This window comes from Cydia amplana, chromosome 4, assembly GCF_948474715.1.
Source record: "Cydia amplana chromosome 4, ilCydAmpl1.1, whole genome shotgun sequence".
Lineage (NCBI taxonomy): Eukaryota > Metazoa > Arthropoda > Insecta > Lepidoptera > Tortricidae > Cydia > Cydia amplana.
The window spans coordinates 3,677,175-3,699,798 of record NC_086072.1 but is presented as its reverse complement, the minus strand read 5'-3'; the positions used below and the strand labels follow the sequence as shown (position 1 = coordinate 3,699,798).

Sequence of the window (22,624 nt, the reverse complement as noted above, 5' to 3'; positions counted from 1 at the left end):
TTGTAAGGCGATAGCTGGACTTTACAAGAACCCGCGTGGGCTACCCGGCGTTGACGCCAGAATGGTGGTTAAACGCGTTTCATGATTAATTTTTCATTATCTGCACACTTCCACATTAGTTTACTGCATAATACGCTATCAATATTACACTTAAAACAATATTAATAAGCAAAAACAAAGAAATGAATCACGAGGCGATGTTACCAAAATGGCGGTCGACGAATAAACCGACATGAATCGCGAATATATAACATGTTATGTTATTACCATAGCAGGGAATATTAGAATGCGGAAAATCATATTTTGCAAGCGTAATAAATTAATTAAAAATAATCAAAAGTATTTAAAATAATGCCCTGTATCACGTGACTGCAAACGCCAATCGGAGCGCGTGACGTCATGGCATAAGAAACACCACAGACAAGTCGTCAAACTTGACCGTAATCCATACGACACCACCAAAGAGTTTGGATGTTCAAAAACTGTATGACGGTACATAAAACGATATTCCACTAAAATATTTTTAATAATTTGGCTGAATAAAACTATCATTGCCACGTTGGCAGTCAGAAACAAAAAAAATATAATTTAAAAGTTATATCTGCGCCCGTTATTTGCACCCAAATTTTTAGTTGTATCAAACTAATTCATCTTAAATTGTAACCGTAAGTAAGTGCATTTGCGTGAAATCAGTTATTGTGATTAATTTTTGAAACGTATTTATCATCGCTGAACGTAATATGTATTGTATAGTGCGCAATTAACAATATCATTCAAGTCAAAATTCGTAACTGCAACGTAAGTGTCATGTAACAAATATTTGTTTTATACTCTAGGGTCTTGATTGTTGTTCTTTTATACATAGGCACTGCATAAGACGTGTAAAACTTGTTATTTATTATTTTAGCTTATATATTTACGTACTTATCATTTAGAAATTTAGAAAGAGAGATAAATTAAATACTACAGCTTTTGATCTACGCTAGGACTGACATTTTGGCAGCAGTTTGTTTATTTACGAGTTCGTGAATTCATCAAGATCACGTGACAGCTTGGAGCGTTTAGGCTCGAACTTTAAATACTAAACTAATTACGCTCTATTTTGTATTTTTTAACGAAAAAAATTTTTAAATATATTTTTTTGTAATAATTACGTGTCTATCTATAAAATGAATATAGGTCTAAAAATTGTCAACATCCCTATTGTTAAATAATAATTAATTAAGGAAGAACTTACCTACATAGTATAGTGGAATATTTCGATTTTAGTATTTATCTGAGAAACATATGAAATCTTGAAGCATTTTTATCTTAATTTTTAAGAGTAGAGAACCTAAATAATTGTAGTTTCTCCCTTTTCTGATAGAAAGGTCCTTATGCATATGAAGCGTAGAGAGTATACTTATCTAATGGAAAGCCGCAATTTAATATTAAAGTCTAGTTTAGAGTTCGAAAGTTCTACAGTGTTAAGTATCACACATAATTCTTCCATGTGAAGAAAAACCCAAACAGTAGCAGATCATTATGCATATATTTTCAACAAGTATAAAGATCACGTAGTATTTTTTATATACATTCAGAGACAGCAAGCAGGTGGCCATCTTTTACTTTGAATTATCCATTTGAGTACTTAGCATCTTACTCGTACTGAACAGGATTTAATGACTGTGAAGGGAAAGTGCTCAAGTTAAGTACATTGTGTTTTAAATTCTGTAATAGTGTATTTTTAACTATTTTAGTTTGTATTATTAACTGTGTTTTTGGTACTGATGATGAACTGAAATTTCTTTTTACAATTGTTTTTGTAGGTAGTTAAAAATTAATACCAAAGCATTTTCCATTCCTTAATTTTCGTAAACATGCGCTATTCGGCAAATAAATAGAATACAAAAAGTATCGTCCATTAAAAATAACTCTTTATTCGCCGAACAGCGTTAACCCGTTGAAAACCTTTTAAATAAATAAAAATGGTTGCACTTTCAATAATCATAACTTTTTCTTTTTACTAAATAAATCGACTAATTTTTATTTTTGAAATTAGTGACAACAAAGTAGGAGGTTTGCCCGAATGACGATTGGTGCTCGAACCATTTGTTCTCTTTTTTTTTAAGAGTAACAATCGTCCGCGAGGATTCACACTCCTACTCAGTGTTGCCACACCTAAATAACATTAAAAGTACATGGCACGCTAGTCGCTGATTTGAGACACCACAATCGTCGTCTCGCTTGTCAGACCTCCTTTGATAATGTTCAGTAAATGGCAACATTTCACAACGCGTCCTTTGACAGTTTCGCAGTTGAAACCATGAAAGAACGATTGATGTGCCGTGTAGTCTATGGTCTGGTGGAGCGAGAGGATGATTCCTGTCGGTATCAGTGATAAATGAGTGTTTTTAAATTAACGTTTTATTTATCACTGTCGGCAGCATATAAATGGTCCCCGATGAAACCAAAGCACTATAAATTTAATACTAAACACTTACTATAAATACTAAACTATTTTATACACCTTTTAAGAACTAGTACACACATTAGTTTAGAAGATAAACTGTTTTGTTTATGTATCAATTAAATGGCTCTATTCAACTTTCTTTAGCAATTTTATAGCTATATTATAAACGCTTGATTTTTTATTTTACCTACGTAAACGTTTTGACCTACTTTTAATAAGCACAATTAACGCCCGTACACCTTGAAAATAATGAAAAAAATATAAAACCAAGAATCCTTACTAAGGCGTCTCTCATAAAAGGGCTTATTGAAATTTAAAGAGCCCTTTTATTCATTAAAGAAAGCTTTCAAGTATTTGTTTCGGATTGAAAAGGGTCGATGAAGGGTCGTGGACTTAGTTCAAAAATTTATTATTGGAGCGAGATACTTAATTTTTTCTAGCTAAGAAACTAAGTACTTACAAGAAAACAAATCTTAATCATTAATGGAAAAACATGACACAGAAACACTTACATCCGATCGGCGTTTTGTTGAAAGATAATCTGTTTTTCAATGTATACCATTGTTTGTTAGTGCTGATGAGGGTTTTGACGGGACCTACCAGACCAATGTGGTGGTCAGAAACAACGGCAGTTGCCTGTACGTGCCCCCGGGCATTTTCAAGAGCACATGCAAGATAGACATCACGTGGTTCCCCTTCGACGACCAACACTGTGACATGAAGTTCGGTAGCTGGACCTACGATGGCAACCAGGTATAGAATAGTGAGCACTTTAGCTGCGTCGACCGTGCGTTTGCGCGTCTACTCGAATCCATTCCGTTCGAGTCCATACGCAAACGTTTGTATTGCGATTACCCTAATCTTTTCTTTACGTGCCGCAGCTAAAGCGTTATCAGCTGCTGTTGCATTTTATAGAAATTAAGCATTTGCAATTACAATAGTTTAAAAAACGGGTGTAACAGCAGTCTTTTGTTAAGGCTAAGATAGGATATAAAGTAGGGCTGATAATGAAGGGAACCATGTGAGAAACCAGACGGATGTTGGATATCCCAAACGTTTTGTATGTACTATTTTGCATGGAGCAAAAACTTCACACGAAGCACTCTTACAAGCGATTATATTGAAATTTCAACTGCCATACGGATAACCTATAGTAAAAGATATAAACCATATTGAATTACTTACAATTGTAGCACATTCATGTTTTTATGAGTTCAAATGAAGGTGTGTCTTGAAATGAACGAAAAATAGCAACTGCTTTCCATGACATAAGTACCTAAAAAAACAACTATGTGCTGCTATGATAATTTATGGTCACATGCTTGCAACCTGACTTGCTACTGCTTATCTGTCATTTGTATCGAGTTTTGTTAATACCGTTTTGTTACATTACTACATATTATGCATATGAGAATCTATTCATAAGAATTTCTACATAAACACTTATATATATGTATAATTGCACGATGTCGATCATTCACAGTCATTGATATTATTTTGCGAACAGTTTCGGCATGGAATCGTTTACCTATATGTAATAATATTCTTTATCCCCTGTATCCAATATCGATATTTGCGGTGTAGTCCGTATGGCAGTGTTTTAGTTATAATCTGTACTCTCTCAGCATGATTCTGCCTGCATCCCTTTAGTCTGTGTACCGTAGCTGCACACTGTTTAAGGATCTCACATTCCCTATGAACCAGTTTTATGAGAGCTGCCTAAGCATGCAAATACGTGGTACATGAGGGTTTTGCATGGTTGGTTCCCGGATTACGCCCTTAGATAGTGCATCATAAGAGAATGTACGATATTTGGGACTTCACCATATTTTGTTCTGACAGCTGGATCTGGTGCTTAAGGATGAGAATGGTGGCGATTTATCCGACTTCATTACAAATGGAGAGTGGTACTTAATAGGTGAGATTTTCAATATTTTTTTTTTAAATACAGTTCATTTAAATTCACTTCAATCCGGTTTTCAAGCGTTAGTTAAATTTTATCTATGTTAATGTAAAATTTCAAATACATACTAATATGATTTTTTTTTATTTCACAGGAATGCCAGGAAAAAAGAACACGATAACATATGCGTGTTGTCCAGAGCCCTACGTGGATGTCACTTTCACCATTATGATAAGAAGAAGAACGTTATATTACTTCTTCAATCTAATAGTTCCGTGTGTCCTTATCTCTTCGATGGCTCTCCTGGGCTTCACTCTCCCACCAGACTCTGGAGAAAAATTAACACTCGGTCAGTACCATTTTTAAAATTAGTTTAAATTATGTGTAAACTTTCTTAGATAATGGCATTTATAAAAATAGAATTTTGCATGACAGTTCTCTATTACAATCAATTATGATCGGTTGTTTAGGTTTATATAAAACTAGCCAACAAAATTGCTCAAGAGTGTAGTATGGACTAGAATAGAAAAAGATGGGCGCGAAATGGCCTAACATAAAAACCGACTCAAGAGCCACGGGTATGGGATTAACGATAAAAAAAAAAAAAACAAAATTCATTTTAGCAAGTGAACTGTCATATTGATTATAGTTTTGGCAAATGCCGACAGGTGTGACGATATTATTATCGCTGACCGTGTTTCTGAACCTCGTGGCGGAAAAGATGCCTTCGACATCGGACGCAGTGCCTCTAATAGGTATCGCACTATAGGCACAAGTAACACACGCAATCTGATGCTGATATGTCACTTTTATATGTAAGAAAGTATTTCTCATGATTTTAATAGAATGAATATTTTACCTAAAGAAATATCGGCAGCAGTGTGCGTGAAAAATTAGATTGTGTTTAGGCTGTGATACGAGTATAACTGAATGTCTATGTTAGTATCCCTGACACTAGAACCCCAAATGTGGTAAGTATAGTTAGGAGTAGATGTCATAATTGTGTTTTCAGCTCCACTTTTCGAGGAACAAGGCACATATCACAGCATTTGGAGAGTTGTGTAATGAAAGTGACATTCGAGATATCACGCAAACTAAGCTAGACAATGCTAGCTTGCACAAGATATCGGGGAACTGCTAGGATAAACGTAGGCTTTAGAGGCTTAATACTGCCCTATGAGAATTGAGGGCCTCTGTAGGGTTGATAACATTGTCTTTGATTGCAGGAGTCACTATTCTTCTCTCGCTGACGGTGTTCCTCAACCTGGTAGCCGAGACCCTGCCGCAGGTCTCCGACGCGATCCCCTTGTTAGGTACACTGCCCACACAACGACCATGCTGCCCCATCCTACTAATCCTTATTTTATTTCATTCTCCACGTCATGCCCCGCCACTTTAATTTCATTTCATTCTTCACATTTATTTTAATTTTATTCGCTATCGTTTATTTAATAAATAAATTCAAGTTAATAGTTATTTTAAAACATTACAAGGAGTTAATTACGTGCGTAAAGTTATGGTTTAAATCATTTTGTGTCTAAGGTTGTTAAGAGGTTTAATTAAGCTTTGATTACCGACATAAATGTCATTATCAATGTATTTACCTAATTGTGCTTCGCTTTTGAATATCGCAATATAATTGGTGTTTCTAATTTGTGTTAAATGTCTGGATCCAGTATTTTGTTAAAGTTAATTTTTTAAGTATTGTTGGAATCGATTTCGTGATTTAGTATTTTCGATCGTTAAGAGTCTTGTTTTTATTTATTTTTGAAGTTACTAAGTAGGTATATAAAAAAAATATCACAATCACAAAAAAAAACCAGTGGCATGGCATGAAAGTTTGGCGTTGTTTTACTTTTACGGATCTTAAGGTAAGTAAGTTGCACAATTTCTGAAATAAATGTTACACCTTTTGCCTCCTTTACACTTTCTTCACGTAATCGATTCCATGTCCGTCATATTTAATGTTTTATACTCTTATAGTAGTTACTGGATGTTCACGAATAAGAAAATCGACGACACACAGTGTGCCGGATACTTGGAGGGTGGTAGTTTTAAGAACCCTTCTAAATAAAACTACTTAAACGCTAATTCTTAGTTTAAAAATAATTCTAAATGTTTTGCATGGTTTTTACTTAATTCTGTTTATGATTTTACTTGAGCTCCTGTACTGACAGCACACTTACAGGAATCCCCATTCTCGAGGTCTCTACGAGGGCATACCTCTAACAATATGTTCCATAGAGTTTTGTTTTACATAGAATATTATATTAATCTTTACAGGTGTTACGATCCTCCTGTCACAAACAGTTTTCTCCCTATTGGTGGGGCACGTTATCACAAAAACGTCAGAGGCCATCCCCCTGATAGGTGAGAAGGCCCACGCGTTTAATCAAAAAAGTTTATTGCTTTAATAACTTGATAAAAAATAATTGAAGTTCTAAAATAGTGAATGAGTCTTGAGGTTTATTTTCAAACATTTTTCTAATCAGATACAAAATATTCCTCTGACCGTTCTTAATAAACACTTAAAACCAAATATAAAAGGAATGCATTGCTGCTTAAATTATTGGCTACGATTATAGATTTTTGCCTGTAAACCTTTCTAAATAAATAAAAAACTCCTGAGGTCTGCAGTCTTACGCTTGACCTCACTTCAGATAGAACTACACTAACGCGCTAAATCTTATCTTCTGTACGTCTCTTCGGGATTCTAGTAAAATTAATCTTCTTGTAATGTATTAAAATATTATGTTAATCTAAACTTAGCTTATTAGTTGCCCATAATTCATTTACATCTTAATTACTTTACATTTTTTCCCGATTTTCGGACTTAGTTGACTTATCGAGTAACGCATGTGGGTTTTAATCAAGATCTAAAGCACAACTCTCCTCTGTAAAATAAATGTGTAAATACGCTTTTGATTGTAGGATTGTCGCTTGTTTCAAGGCAAGTTTAAATAGTTTAAAGTTAAACGTGTATAAGCATCAAAGTGTATACGGGTTGCGAAGGTCCAGCCTCCAAGTACCGAACGACGGGTTTCATCTTCTGGTCTGCCTCCATCCTCTAACTAGATGGTCCTATTTCAAAACTCATTCATTCTTTCATTTTGCATATATTTTCTTTATGTCGAGAGATTAACCTTTTCGACGCCGTGTCAAACACAAAACTTCCTCTCAGACGCCACGTCATCGAAGTGTCAAAACTGAAATTGAACTTTATGTATATGCGCCTAGGTCTATGTTGCTCTGTGGTCTATGACCGATTAATACGTCTTTGGCGTTGGATCTCCGGTGCGTATATATCGGTCATTGGCGTCCAAAAGATTAATATAGATGAACTTTTGGAAAAGGACATTATAAATGTTAACTGATATATTGGTACATTAACAAAGGCACTCATAGATCACCTTAAGTGGTTCTGTTCTCAGTTCCTTTGATAGTGCTCCAGCTTAATGTAGTTGCATACTGTCTTACTAATCTAGATTTAACTCATAGATAAAAATATTTACCTCATTTAAATTTTAATACATTTTTAACCATAATTTTAAATCATGGTATGTTAAATAAAATTGGTTATTACCATTATATCCGTAGTTAAAAGCGTCTTCATAAATACCTAGAAATCAAAGTCTAGATTGGCGTAAAAGCTTGTTAAGTGCATGTATATAATAATGCTTTAAATAAACAATTGACTTCAATCTGGCTTCGGCTTCCTAAATAACTCCTTATTTATAGTGGTGATAAAAAAAACCTTCTTTTTTAGCTATGGAAGTTAAAGTTGAAACATGAAAAGTAGATACTTAAGAGGAAAATAGACGATGTATAATTTATCATCTGAAAGCTTCTTCTGATTGTATTAACCGGTTTTGATCTTGATCTGCGGGCTCAGCACGGTTCCATTTTTATCGACCACTATGCCCGTCACTTTCGCACTTACATACTTGTTAGAACGTGACAGACATGGTGACAAACGATAAAAATGCGACCGTGCTACTAGGGCTGGATACGATTTGTTCGTGTTAAATTAAAAGTGACATTTCTGGATGTTTGTGGTAATTACAATCAGAATACACCTCCTAGAAGAGATTGGAGGAAGTTTAGTACTTCCAGTAAACTGCAGCTGTTTTTTTTTGTTCCTATGATTACATTTTAGTTTAAAAAACTTTTTGTTAATCTAAATGGATTTTTTAAATTGGTGTTTTTATCATTGCTTTACCAGAGAGGAAACCTTTTGATTTAATTTAAATCTATTGATAGATCAGCAAAAAAAGTTATAACATGATGAGTTGATGACACTGCATGAATTATTGAACAGCATGACATTGATGTTGGCAGTAGAATGTATCTATAAAGACGTTAAAATTCATACTAAACAGTAAAATTTTATCTAAAACTCACAACAAGCGTATAATTTACTTCTTGTGTTTATCCTTTCCCTGATTACAACCATATTTGTTGTGATTTTAAATTTAGTGAATTCTTATGTTCTGATCTGAAGTGTATTTTGTGAATATCATTCATTACATCTCGTCTAAAAATATTTTAATCATACATACTACTTTCAAGTGTTGCTTTGGTAATTTGGTGCGATCATTCAAAGTTGTTTGTTCTCTTTATGTGTAGTTTCGTAAAAAACACTTCTATTTATGACAGTTAGTCGATCATCAAACAATTTCCTTCAATAGTCTTAATCAGTTTAGCTCATATTTAATCTATGAAGTACTTTACATTTTTAAATTAAATTCCTTTTTATAGTTCGTATGTAATTGTTTGCTGTGGACAACTTATTATTAAGTCCATTGAATATTGATTAAAATTGACGATACGTGCTGGATTTATTCTCAGATACAGATTGAGCTTTTATTTTATTTTCCAGCCCGTTTCTCCCGCACGTAACGTTATTTTAAATGTGTTCCCTGATACTGTGATGTATTGATGAGTAATTTTACTCAAACCCTCATGGATTCTGTAATTGGCTCATTCGCTGTTTTAATAAATAAACATAAATGACGTCAGGTGTTAGAGTAAGACCAAGATAAGTCTGCAACTGTTTTGATAGCACACGCAGCGTAAGTGTTACTTTAAATGTCAAACTTGTATGACATTATGACGTATAATGCGTGCGCTATCAAAATTGTTGCGGACTTATCTTGGTCTAACTCTAAAGTTTTTATGTTTCTATTGCAAATTTTGTCGAAACACCCCATCACATCCATAAATCGAATTCGATTTGATCTAATGAGTCTAATGACACTTCAGTAGTATACGACAGGGTCAATAGTATTACAAATTGTCCTTATCGCGAATCTGACTGCCACAGCGTAAGTTATTCTGACAGACATCTGTCAGAATGACTTACGGTTGCGTGAAGCCGTGCGTTGTCGCGTGGATGTCCAACAGACCCAAAGGACAAGAAAAGGTTTATTCAAATTTGTAAAATAATGTAGTGATTTTAATCTTAGTTCATGACAATCATACTTATTCATGAGCGTTTGAACTAAACTAAGGTCGAACGAAATCAAATTATTAAAATAATAACAAATCTGAATATGCCTTTGTTAGTATAGTAATGTAGGTCAGAGGTAGTGAGAGTTTGTATGGGATAGTTGGTTGGGATGTGTAACAGTGCCCTTATGTTCAGGGACGTATTTCAACTGCATCATGTTCATGGTGGCGTCGTCGGTGGTGCTAACTGTCGTGGTGCTGAACTACCACCATCGCACCGCCGACATACACGAGATGCCACAGTGGGTGAGTCCGCTTAGCTTTTCGTTGTAGAACGAGCGATAGTTAGCCGGTTGTAGTTCTAGGATCATGATCATTCATGTTGTTTAGATGTTGTTACCATGACCACGATGCAGTCGAAATTAGTGATGTGCATTTTTGGCAATATTGTCCTGGTGAATTCTTGGCAATAGTCTTTAGTTCAACATTCATTATTATGATTCCTAAGTATAATATTGCTTAAAAAATGCAGCGAGTATTTTAGAACGTCCCGACGTCACACTCTTAAGTACAATATGAGAGTTAATGCTAGGTTTTGCCACTCGCTGATGGTCTATTATGTGCAGGGACATATTTTAACTGCATCATGTTTATGGTGGCGTCTTCGGTGGTACTGACCGTCGTGGTCATTAACTATCACCATCGTACCGCTGATATGTACGAGATGCCTCAATGGGTGAGTAATTATTTTAGCTTATCCGTGTGTAGAAAATACGGCATATAAGCCGAAAGTAGTAGCTTGTATTCGTTTAGAGTTTAGAATATAGTTGCAAATGTGCACTGTGAGCTCTATTGTGCTACCATGTCCACGATGCAGCCAAGACCTTTTCTCCTGGGAATTATTGCCCAAAAGTGTAAAAATTCTGCTTGCGATATTCCCAAAATAATACCACATTAAAATGGCAAAACCATCAATATTGCCAAAAATATGTCCTGGGAAATATTGCTTCCTAAACTGATCACCACACAGCACTATTAAAATTAGCAAAATTGACACGAATAAGAACCTAAAGCACGTAGAAATACGTCCACAAAAAACATAAAAGCACTGACACACATCTTGAGCGAGGATCCAAAGCGAGGGTCACACCCTCGTTCAACAGTCTCTTGTACACAGGCACGTACTTTAACTGGATCATGTTTATGGTCGCGTCGTCCGTGGTTCTGACCGTCGTGGTGATAAACTACCATCACCGCTCCGCTGATATGTACGAGATGCCGAAGTGGGTGAGTAATGCTTTGCTTAGCTTTTTGTGTAGATAATGTTGTATATATTAGATAATGTGTTTAGTAATTAAACTCATATGGACAAGTTTAGAGGTTCACAAAAAAAACTGGATTACAGCACCTTAAGTAATTTCAAAATTAATTTTTCAACTTTTTTTTTGCGCTCCCCTAAATTTATCCATGAGTGTAATATGTTGACTAACTTATACGCTAGGGATTTAAATATTGAACAACTGTTCGTCTCAAACAAATTAAGTGCAATTTTAAGGTACTTAAAGGATTTTTTGGTTGTAATATGAATTCAAAGATCAAATCACAAGGTAAAATTAAACGCATAACGACGCGGAAAAGCTGGGAATAGAACCCTAGGGGCTTTTTGCCAACGTTGAAATTCATATACATAGCTAACTCCATCTCTGTCATTTCAATATAGTTAGACGGGTGGAAATGGAGAAAGAGAATATTTCAATGTTCGCGGTAACCCCCTAAAGGACCTCTTGAGATTCGGCCGAGTGCGTTTAATTTTTCCTTGTGTTTTGATCTTTGCACGCATGATAAAGCAGAAATTAGAGCCTGTTTTCAAGTAGAATATGGAATTTGGGGCAAATAATATACCTATGTCTCAAAAGTTACCTATACTGTTTTGGTACTTTGATAGTTCACTAAAATAAAATAATTTATTTTTTACTCTTAATAGTGCAATTGATAACAACTATCACGGAACTAATACCATTTTTGGAGTAAACGACGTATCAAAAATACAAGTAATAAAAATAATGTGTATAATAAAAAACTACTTTTAAAAAAGATCAATAAAATTAATCTTTAATTTAAATTCTATATAAAGATTCAACCGGTTTAATGCTTATATCATGTTCATGAATGCGAGCTAAATAAATTAAATATTCTCCAAAACAGTCCTTTGTCATTAATATTGCGAATAACATTCTTTATCCATTTCCAATACATGCATTATCCATATCCATTCGTATTGAGTATAATTACCGAGGCCACAGCTGCTTTTTAGGGTTCCGTAGCCAAATGGCAAAAAACGGAACCCTTATAGATTCGTCATGTCTGTCTGTCTGTCCGTCTGTCCGTCTGTCCGTCTGTCCGTCCGTATGTCACAGCCACTTTTCTCCGAAACTATAAGAACTATACTGTTGAAACTTGGTAAGTAGATGTATTCTGTGAACCGCATTAAGATTTTCACACAAAAATAGAAAAAAAACAATAAATTTTTGGGGTTCCCCATACTTCGATCTGAAACACAAATTTTTTTTTTTCATCAAACCCATACGTGTGGGGTATCTATGGATAGGTCTTCAAAAATGATATTGAGGTTTCTAATATCATTTTTTTCTAAACTGAATAGTTTGCGCGAGAGACACTTCCAAAGTGGTAAAATGTGTGTCCCCCCCCCTGTAACTTCTAAAATAAGAGAATGATAAAACTAAAAAAAATATATGATGTACATTACCATGCAAACTTCCACCGAAAATTGGTTTGAACGAGATCTAGTAAGTAGTTTCTTTTTTATACGTCATAAATCGCCTAAATACGGAACCCTTCATGGGCGAGTCCGACTCGCACTTGGCCGCTTTTTTAATAATCGAATTATATCATAACAACAGGAGAAGCAAATAAACAGGAGCTAACCTGTTAAATTTGTATTAATAATTAGTTTAATTTTAAACAGGCGGCGCGATTCGGGAAATGATTTAGAGATTCACTAGATATGAAATAGTAAAGATATGTGACGTTCCACGGCAAAAGGTAACTTATGGCGGCTGGCGCTTACGCTATTATTAACGCCGCACCAATATTCAGCCGGGGCAATGGTACCTTTTGCCGTGGAACGTCACTTATCTTTACTATTTCATATCTAGTGAATCTCTAAATAATTTCCCGAATCGCGCCGAGGGATTTTGGAGCGAGCGAACGACTTGACTTTCAAATGAAATTGTTTCTGTTGCCGTCTTGAAATGACGTCACAAATTGAAGTTTTTAGAATGTTTGCTTGATCGAATCGCCTTTCCACCTGCCAGTTTTTAAACGAAGCGTGTATTTTCTTTTAATTTAATAATGTTGTCACCTATATGTATTGAATATTCAATGATTCAACAATGAAAATTACATTATGATTTATCATAGTAAGTTGTGCCATTAAAGGGTCTCTATTGTTTCCCAAAACGTTTTAAGTCATAATGTATGTTTGCCCGCATTTTCGTTAATCATAATTCATTTGCTTCAGAAACGCGTCACTTTTCAGGATTGCTATAAAATAATCTAACCTATCTATAGGATAACCTTACAAAAATCCTGAAAAGTTAACGGTTTCAGTTTTATGACGAATGATAATATGACAAACAATACATTATGACATAAAACTTTATGGGAAACAAAGGGAAAATCGTTTAGGTACCTTTAACGCTCATTAAGGGAAGCTGATGCTATTTGAGTATATAATGAAATGGTTGAGACCCTAGAAATACATTGTTTTAAGTAGGGTGTATAAATCTTAAAAGACAGAAAAGGCGTTTGCGGTATTTGTGGGAAGAACATTTTTTTTTTAAATATTATCAATTGACATTAGATCAGTGCGACCTAATACGTCTGCGGAATGATTCTATACATTATTAAACAACAGTATGCATTTGCTGTCTGTATGAATAAAGCAGCGATAGTAATCAATTGAAAATGACCCCCTGAACTTTGTACAAAATTTATTACTCGCACACTGATTTGGCCACACTGATCATTCTTGAAATAAGTATAAACCTAGACATTTTAACAGCACCAAGCTTGATTTGTCCCAGATAAAATCCGTGCTCCTGCAATGGTTACCATGGATACTGCGGATGTCGAGGCCGGGCAAGAAGATCACGCGCAAGACCATCATGCTGTCCAATCGGATGCGAGAGCTGGAGCTGAAGGAGCGCTCGTCGAAGTCGCTGCTGGCCAACGTGCTGGACATAGATGACGACTTTCGGCATGGTCCGGGAGCGCCTAACAGTACGGCGTCGACGGGGAACCTCGGGCCAGGGTAAGATGCTTATTAATGACTTAAAGATGACCCATGACCGTCCGGGTTCGGGTCGAGACGTCTGACACATCGTTTTCTATCGGTGATAACGTGACGCTTTCTATAAAGTGTCATTCAATAGAACTTGGTAACTATGTAAACAAACCGCCACACATACTAAAATTGACACTGAATGTCAATTTACTAGTAACTTTTGTTTACATAGTTAGCAAGTTCTATTGAATGACACTTTAGAAAACGAAGTGTTGAACGCCTCGGTGGGGCCCGGACCGTTATAGCGTGAGTCATTCTTTATTCTAGCCTCTTTCTCATTTTAGTTGGCAATACTTTCTTGTACGTACTCGTCAGGACCGTCTGTCCTATGGGTTATCTTTGGTGACATATTTAGGCATACGCTTTGAGGTTTTTCTTGATTTTTCATCAAGTTGTGGACATTGTGATTTTCCACAGAATTGCCACATCCACAGTAAGGTGCTATGTGTATCTACGAAACCAAAATAATCTGATATAAATCCTCCAAAGATCCATAATGACCATGATGTTTTCGTCATGTTCGCGTCCATCCAAAGATTACCGTAAACCTCCCATTCAATAGATTGTCGGTCTATCTTGTAAGAGGCTTAAGCAGACGTATGTCTTTTTATATGTACTTAATTTCACTGATTTTATTATCTTAGCCACAAAACAATAACCTCCCCCTAATGATTAAAATAGTAGTTCCTAAAATTTTGCTAACTTTAAGGCACAAAATGTATGCACAACTGTTTTTTTCCATAACCATATAGACAACAAAAAACACAAAAAAAATACATTGCTTGGAAGCCTTTTATACTTAATACCTACTTAATTCAATACTATTTAAAGCGTACAGTTTACACATCGTCAGTAAGAGTAAAAGCTTAATTTTGCCAACATTAAAAGCGTTATTAAAACACCACTTACCGCCCTAAGCCCCATTTACTCCAAACGTCTATACGAATTCCATAAGCCTGATTTACACATACTCTATTCAGCTAGTTGGGCCTAAATCACTCGCATAATCGCGCTTAAAGCGCCGAGGCAATTCGTATTTTAGTTAAAACGCAACCTCATCAACGTGCTATTTTACTAAGCACACAAATTAACATACAGGTACTTAAGTAGGTAGCGTAGACTACGTCGTATAGACTCCACATTGTGTAGGACAGTGTGGAGGACACGAATATAGTTACGCGGTCAGTCACCTAACACATTTAGGTGCTCTGATATATGTAAAGAAGGTATTATTGATATGAGCTGCGCATATTTATGTAGTGTATGGTGTCGTCCCTTTCAAACCAATTTATATAAGAAAACGGGACGACACTACAGTGTTGCCACTTTTTAATTTCTACTCTTTTTTGCCAAGCTGTATTTGCACATATTAATGGTATAATAATGTTTATGCCCACTACAATACTTGTTACTACCTACCTGGGTACCTACTTGGGTGCTGCTCAAAGGTACAGATAGATGTATTCAATTTAACAAGTGTATCTTGGGCATTGGTAAACTTTGGTTATGTCCAGATACAAAATTAAATAGTATGGCAGGACCTATGGGTGTGGTGACCATGCGTCGTCTTATATGTTGTAACCCACACAGAAAAACAAAAGTTGTGTCTTTTGTAGGTAATTCTGATGATCATAAATATAAACGTTCCTGACGTATATCTTCACATAATATGACGCCATTTGTGTTACGGCGCGATTCGGGAAATAATTTAGAGATTCACTAGATATGAAATAGTAAAGATATGTGACGTTCCACGGCAAAAGGTACAATTGCCCCGGCTGAATATTGGAGCGGCGTTAATAATAGCGTAAGCGCCAGCCGCCATAAGTTACCTTTTACCGTGGAACGTCACATATCTTTACTATTTCATATCTAGTGAATCTCTAAATCACTTCCCGAATCGCGCCGTTAGCCTATGGAAACGGAAAAAAATGACTAGACTTTAAATCTGTACCTATATTAGGCGACTCTTATACGCCATTGTAAGTTAGTAATCTGTGAAAGGCGGACACGCCTCTCCATGGGAAGGCAGACTTAAATCAGCGGCAAACGACTCAACTTCGAAGCTTTGTTAAGCTTACAAGTTACGTGACAGCCGCGACTTTTTGCTTTTAATTTACGAAACTGCTCCTAAATAATGAGAATCCCTATCTCCCGGGAACTTGCTCGAACGGTTTTTGTTGACTTTGGAACAGGAACGGAATTCTAAGTTTAAAATATGGGATATTTATGGGCCATTTAATTTAAAGCTCTTTCTATCCTAATAGGAGAAAAAAAATGTCCCAAGGTTTTTATTTGCATTCCGTTACCATTTTTCATAGGCTTTGTATGGCGGTCACGGAACGGAAAGATCGAAAAATGTATGAACATTTTGGGACACCTATTTTTCTCCTATTAGGATCAAATGAGCTCATGATTCTGAGTAGAAGTAACAAATAATATACCAAATTTGAAAAATAAAAGTGTATGGGACAACTTTAAATAAAATGGCCCTTATGAGCATTCGCAACCATTAAAAAAAATTCTTTGGCAACGTAAATATACTATAGCTTAAGTAAACTATCATGATATATATATCATCATAACTCGAACATCAAAATGATATCCAAATGATATTATTAAACTATCATTCCCGTGTGCGTTTCGCTCGAACTTACCCGTTCATGTATTCGCGAAAGTGAGAGCTCAGACCACAGACAAGACATCCTCTAGACTGAGCATAGTAACGCTACCCTATATACGGTAGTTTTACTCCATCTTCGAGTCAAAGTGTCAGAATCCCGTGCCGTGATTGGTCCGTGTCTTTGAACGGACCAATCACGGCAAGGGATTCGCTCACCTCGTCCCCCCGCACCCCCCGTATTTTTGGCAGAATCGGTTTCATGAAATAATTGCTCTAAACTCCGTCTAGAGGATTCCTAGTCTATGGCTCAGGTGAATGCAAGGTGCGAACAAAATGACATAATTTAAATATCATTTTGATGTCAAATGCAAATTTGAATTATATATAAAGCTTCCTGGGTAATTAGTAAAATGCGACATCAAGGCAATACGGGCTAAGCCGGCTAACGGCGTTCATTAAGCTAATCTCGCTTGGCTCACGGCATAATTATGGTACATATAATCCTAACTACCAAGCTATTATTATAATTTGAACTATTAATTCCAGTACCTAATTTACCGAAACATTATTCAGGTATTTTTAAGTGCCGCTAAAATTTTATTAGGAATGAAGTAGAGATTGATACATGTTTTATATTATTTTGAGGAAAATGATATTATTTCTTCCTTTAATAATGATTCTGAAATAAAAAAATGCAGTTTGTAAAATAAATATTTGATCGAAATAAGATTGTCAAGGAGTGGGAAAAATACTCTTATTTCGATCAAATATTTATATAAGACAACTTGGTTGTCTCGGTTAAGACATTTGAAAACAGAGCCCTTATCATATTAAGTGCCAGTATAGTAACAAGTACAAAACCTTTTGACAATCGTAGCAGCTCATCTCTCCCCCTTAAGTTTGCTACCCGATATAATAAAACAAAGTGTTAACTAAAAAAAAACCATAGTAGGACACAACAAGAAACTGCAACACAACTAAGTAGACTACTGACTAGCACTACACTTCATGTACCTTCTAAACCTAATTCTTATTATTAACCCTTCGTATGTCTAAGCACTGTTCAGTTCGCATGAATTAAAATCCATTGTTTAATTACAATAGGTTTAAAAAAAGCACTGGTGGCCCAGCGGTAAGAGCGTGCGACTTGCAATCCGGAGCTCGCGGGTTCAAATCCCGGCTCGTACCAATGAGTATTTCGGAACTTATGTACGAAAAATCATTTGATATTTACCAGTCGCTTTTCGGTGAAGGAAAACATCGTGAGGAAACCGGACTAATCGCAATAAGGCCTAGTTTACCCTCTGGGTTGGAAGGTCAGATGGCAGTCGCTTTCGTAAAAACTAGTACCTACGCCAATTCCTGGGATTAGTTGCCAAGCGGACCCCAAGCTCCCATGAGCCGTGGCCAAAAATGCCGGAACAACGCGAGGAAGAAGAAGAAGTTTAATTACAATAGGTTTAAATTTATTCGCACTGATCAGTGCTTAGACATACGAAGGGTTAAAACCTTGTTAGTTTCTACATTATCGGATTTAAACCAAAGAGTAAAGTAAGTATAATAGGTAATTTAAACTTTGACATTGTTTCGGCTCTACTATTTATAACCCTAGGTGATCTTCGTAATTATTAGGAGAGCGTGTCTTTATCCCATTTAATCTTCCACTTTACATAGCTGCTAATATATTTAGTAAATATTAATGTAAATTGTAATTACTTGGGAGATTACTTCTAATCCTCCTCTCGTTAAACTGTACCGGCGAAATATTTCATTCGCCTTGTCTTTAATCTTTATATTATGTGTTGTATCAAATGGTTACAGTCTAGGGAAAGTTCAGTACCTATCCAGAGACCGTGAGTTCAAGTCTCACCCAAGACAGTAATTTTTCCACTTTTAAATTTATTTATTTATTAATTTATTTATAGCATCGTTTGCAGACTTTAATAGGCAATAAAATAAAAACTCAAATGCATAGAATGGTAAGACAATACAAGTCTTCTATATGACAATACCTCACATACAAAAGAACAAAAATATAATTTAATACAGTAGTAAACAATGGTATAAAACCTACTAGTACATAGCTTCCATCATATTTCTTATGGATCTCCAAAAGATCCCGGCTCACCCGGACTCGTTTATATATAATATAATTGCTTGTTAGTTACTGAATGTGTAAAAGATACTTTTATAATGCGATGCTAAATTGGGTATCTTTTTATAAATAATGACGCTGATTATACTAAAGTATAAATCATTTATTTACAAACAAGATATGTACAGTGGAATTACTAAAATAAATTAAAACCTAGCTTAAATCTAAAATAGGCCCTTGAGGCATTGTACCAAGGATGCTGGCGACATTTCCTCGCTGTATCGCAATGCTGATACGTTGTGCGAGGTAGCCGCCAGCTCTTCGGTCACCAGTTACGTCAACCAGATTTCTGCGAACAACTGCGCGCTGGGACAAAAAGTATAAATTACTTTTTCAGCATTCTTTTTAAAGCAAATGTTATACAGATACACAACCATTCTCATAAATAATTCGCATACAATTTTTTACGCGCAAGTTACTACCCCACCCTACTATATCTAATTATAAAACAGATACAAACTACTGTAATGGTTTTTACTCAATCTTGGGATTGATGGCATTATGGGTCTCAGAAATCGCTTATATCTGGCATGGTTTTACGTCAGGTTGACATTTTTACAAAATGAGGGTGGCGATGGCGAGAGAAAATCCGGTCCGGCGAGTGAATGTCACTGTGTCCGCGGATAAAATTATAACGAAATAATTCAGTTTTTGGTGCAATCTGGTTGTAAACTTATTGAAATATTGTACATTAATTGTTGAAATAAGTGCATAAACGTTATCCAGACAGGGGGTAAGTGTTTTTACCGGCAATTGTTAGTTATAGTATGTGAATGCAACTCGTTCAATTCAAGTGTACCTAACTTGTATTCACATACTGCTATTATGTTGTTCGCAGCCTTTTAGGAACGCCCCTTATGCATACGGTGATCAATTGTGTGGCAAATCATTGAACGGGAATCAAATTTTGATTACAAAGGCTGTTACTAGGAGCTTGTTGATACGGACACAAGATTCGCAGTTACTTGCAACGGGCTCATGGTCTGGTGGTTCAGACACTCGAATAAGACGTGCTCGTCACAGAATTCCCGAGTTCGATCCTCACCGCGCGAATACTTTTTGTTTTTTATTTTCTTTTCTTTTGTTTATTTTCATTTTCTTTTTTTTTGTGTTTGCCTCCGGCTGTAAAATCTTACATTCTGATTTAAGTAGTAAGTATTTTTACATATTTTTTTGTTCTAAGAATTTTAGACTGCGGAAGATGAACTGTGTAAGTGGCTTTTCGGAAATATTAAATTTTTACTTTTTTTCTTTAACTTCTACTTACGCCACCGTTTATTCTACTTACGCCAACTGGTTTGTTAAACAGATATTTTAAATTTATTAAATAAGTATTTGCATTTGTAAGCTCAAATTTCATTTATCTCTTACTTAAGAACCTGACTCATTACACTACTTTTTCACTTGTGTATAGACCCTAGGTCTTATGGAACAAGTCATAAGTTCAGGCCTCATAAATTTACTCTAATCACAACACAGGCCGTGACTTCCGAACTCCAATATTATTCTTACAAAAATATGTCCAATAAGAGAAACAAATAGCCGGAGAAGTCAGTAAACACGTGTCCTGTTTGTGCGGCCTGTTTTGATACGGCTTTTGATATTTTTATAGCGTATTGTTTTTCCGAAGTTAAAATACCAATAAACTGGCCGTTGCTACCTTGCGTGTGAGTACCTACATAGAATTAAACGATGGTTTTTAATTAAAACAGGGGCTTTCAGTCTTTTTAACACGCTTTTATTAGGTCGACATGTATGTAACTATGTAATGGAATCTTGCAAGTTAAATTTGATCCACTTCCCGGCTCAATCGGAAGCTGAAATTTTGCATACACATGTAAATCGGGTGACAATGCAATATTATGGTACCATCGAGCTGATCTGATGATGGAGACAGGAGGTGGCCATAGGAACTCTGTGATGAAACAACGCAACCTAATTGTGTTAGGGGTTTTTAGAATTCTCTCGATGAGTATTAGTTGTCTGTCGTAAGAAAAGTACAGTCAGCGATAAAAGCGTGTCCCAAAAATGAAATCTTTGCCAAAAACTTATTTACATCATTTAATGACAAGAATAAAAAAAACCTTAGCTGTTATACTTATAGGTTTAGTTAAACACTGGCGGCTAGGTTTATCACTCGAGAAATTTTCTGCCTAATGGTTAAGTGTTCTACGAGCAATAAGATCACAGGATGACTACGTAAGTCGCTGTTTGAAATTTGTTAGTCTTTAACGTTTCGGCTTACTTATTTATGACAAGGTGGATCGACAATTTTTGGCAAAAGTTAAGAACAACTTGATGGGGGCATTTTGACTGATAGGATGATGATGGACAATTCATTTAAAGTATGTTTTGCATATTTTTTTATTTTAAATATAATGATTGCCATACAGGTCTTATGTACCTACAATAATTGTCGTGAAGAATCCAAAAGATTGTCATCATATCAGAGATAACGCTACCTTTACGCGTGACGTTTACCTCGACCAAACACCATAATAAATGCTTAACTATTACGGCAAATATTCGTGACCTGACACGAGTTTTTCTCTACAACGCCTACTACTACTAGTAGGGCCAGCCACAGACAATCTAACCTCTAGACATAGCATAGTCGCGCTACCCCCTCTGCCACACCGGTAGCGTTACTCCATCTTCGAGTCAATCCCGTGCCGTGATTGGTCCGTGTCTTTGAACAGACCAATCACGGCACGGGATTCGCTCACCTCGTCCCCCCGCAACCCCGTATTTTTGGCAGCATCGGTTTCATGAAAAAATTGGCCTAAGCTCAGTCTAGAGGTTGGATTGTCAGTGGGGCCACCCCACACTAGCGTCTTAGCGTCGGCGTCTAGTCAGCGCTATGGAAAATGGCGTCGCGCAGTTGCGCTAACGTTGCGTCGAGCAGCAGTAGGGTTGCCAGATCGAAAGGCGCTATTATCGGGAAAAAATGATAATGAATGAATGATCTTTAGGGATTTTGGGACTTATGTCGGGAAAAAAACATTCAAATTAAAGTAATTATACTTATTAAAAACAACGAAATTTTACATTACTGGCACTACGTCATTTGCTCAGACCAATATCTCGCCGACGCGCTCGACGACAGTGCGGAACTTGAAATTATTGTTACTGTCATAAGGAGAAGCTGATTTTCGGGACAATTTTCACTTTGTCGGGAATCGGGAACACATGCTAAAAATCGGGAGAATCCCACCAAATCCCGACCATCTGGCAACCCTAAGCAGCAGCCATAGATTTGACTAGACGCCGACGCTAGTGTGGTGGCCCGTATAGTGCTACCCTACTTCCGAAATAAGTGACTTCTCAAGCTCCCCCAGATGCTCCATCTTCCGCACCGACTTCCGCCGCTCGTTCGTGAGACCGTCAACCATGGAGGACGTGGGCGTGGGCCACCATCGGGAGCTGCACCTCATACTGCGGGAGCTGCAGTTCATCACGGCGAGGATGAAGAAGGCGGACGAGGAGGCGGAGGTCATCAGCGATTGGAAGTTCGCGGCTATGGTTGTGGACAGGTTGGTGCAATTATTAAGTATAAATTATTTCTCTTTCTAGTAAGGATATAACCAAACGGAGACGCCTTGTCTGTAATTTTCTATACAAAAAAGTCTGCCGATTTTTGCGGGGGAGGGGCACGTAAAATGTATGCGTAACGTAAT

The 22,624-nt window shown here is 36.3% G+C and overlaps 1 protein-coding gene across 6 annotated transcripts in view; it reads left to right on the top strand.

The window, feature by feature from the left end:
- LOC134663064 (neuronal acetylcholine receptor subunit alpha-7) overlaps positions 1-22,624 on the top strand; it is a 184,784-nt gene that overhangs the window by 160,296 nt on the left and 1,864 nt on the right. For 2 of the 6 annotated variants that reach the window (XM_063519375.1, XM_063519376.1), the window contains exons 5-11: positions 3,025-3,205; positions 4,295-4,370; positions 4,510-4,704; positions 5,582-5,668; positions 10,000-10,109; positions 13,910-14,136; positions 22,286-22,480. In XM_063519375.1, coding sequence (XP_063375445.1) covers positions 3,025-3,205; positions 4,295-4,370; positions 4,510-4,704; positions 5,582-5,668; positions 10,000-10,109; positions 13,910-14,136; positions 22,286-22,480 — 1,071 coding nt within the window. Of the gene's footprint in view, positions 1-3,024; positions 3,206-4,294; positions 4,371-4,509; positions 4,705-5,581; positions 5,669-6,638; positions 6,726-9,999; positions 10,110-10,980; positions 11,091-13,909; positions 14,137-22,276; positions 22,481-22,624 lie in introns of all 6 variants that reach the window. The other 4 variants (XM_063519371.1, XM_063519372.1, XM_063519377.1 and 1 more) reach the window with 3 other exon arrangements.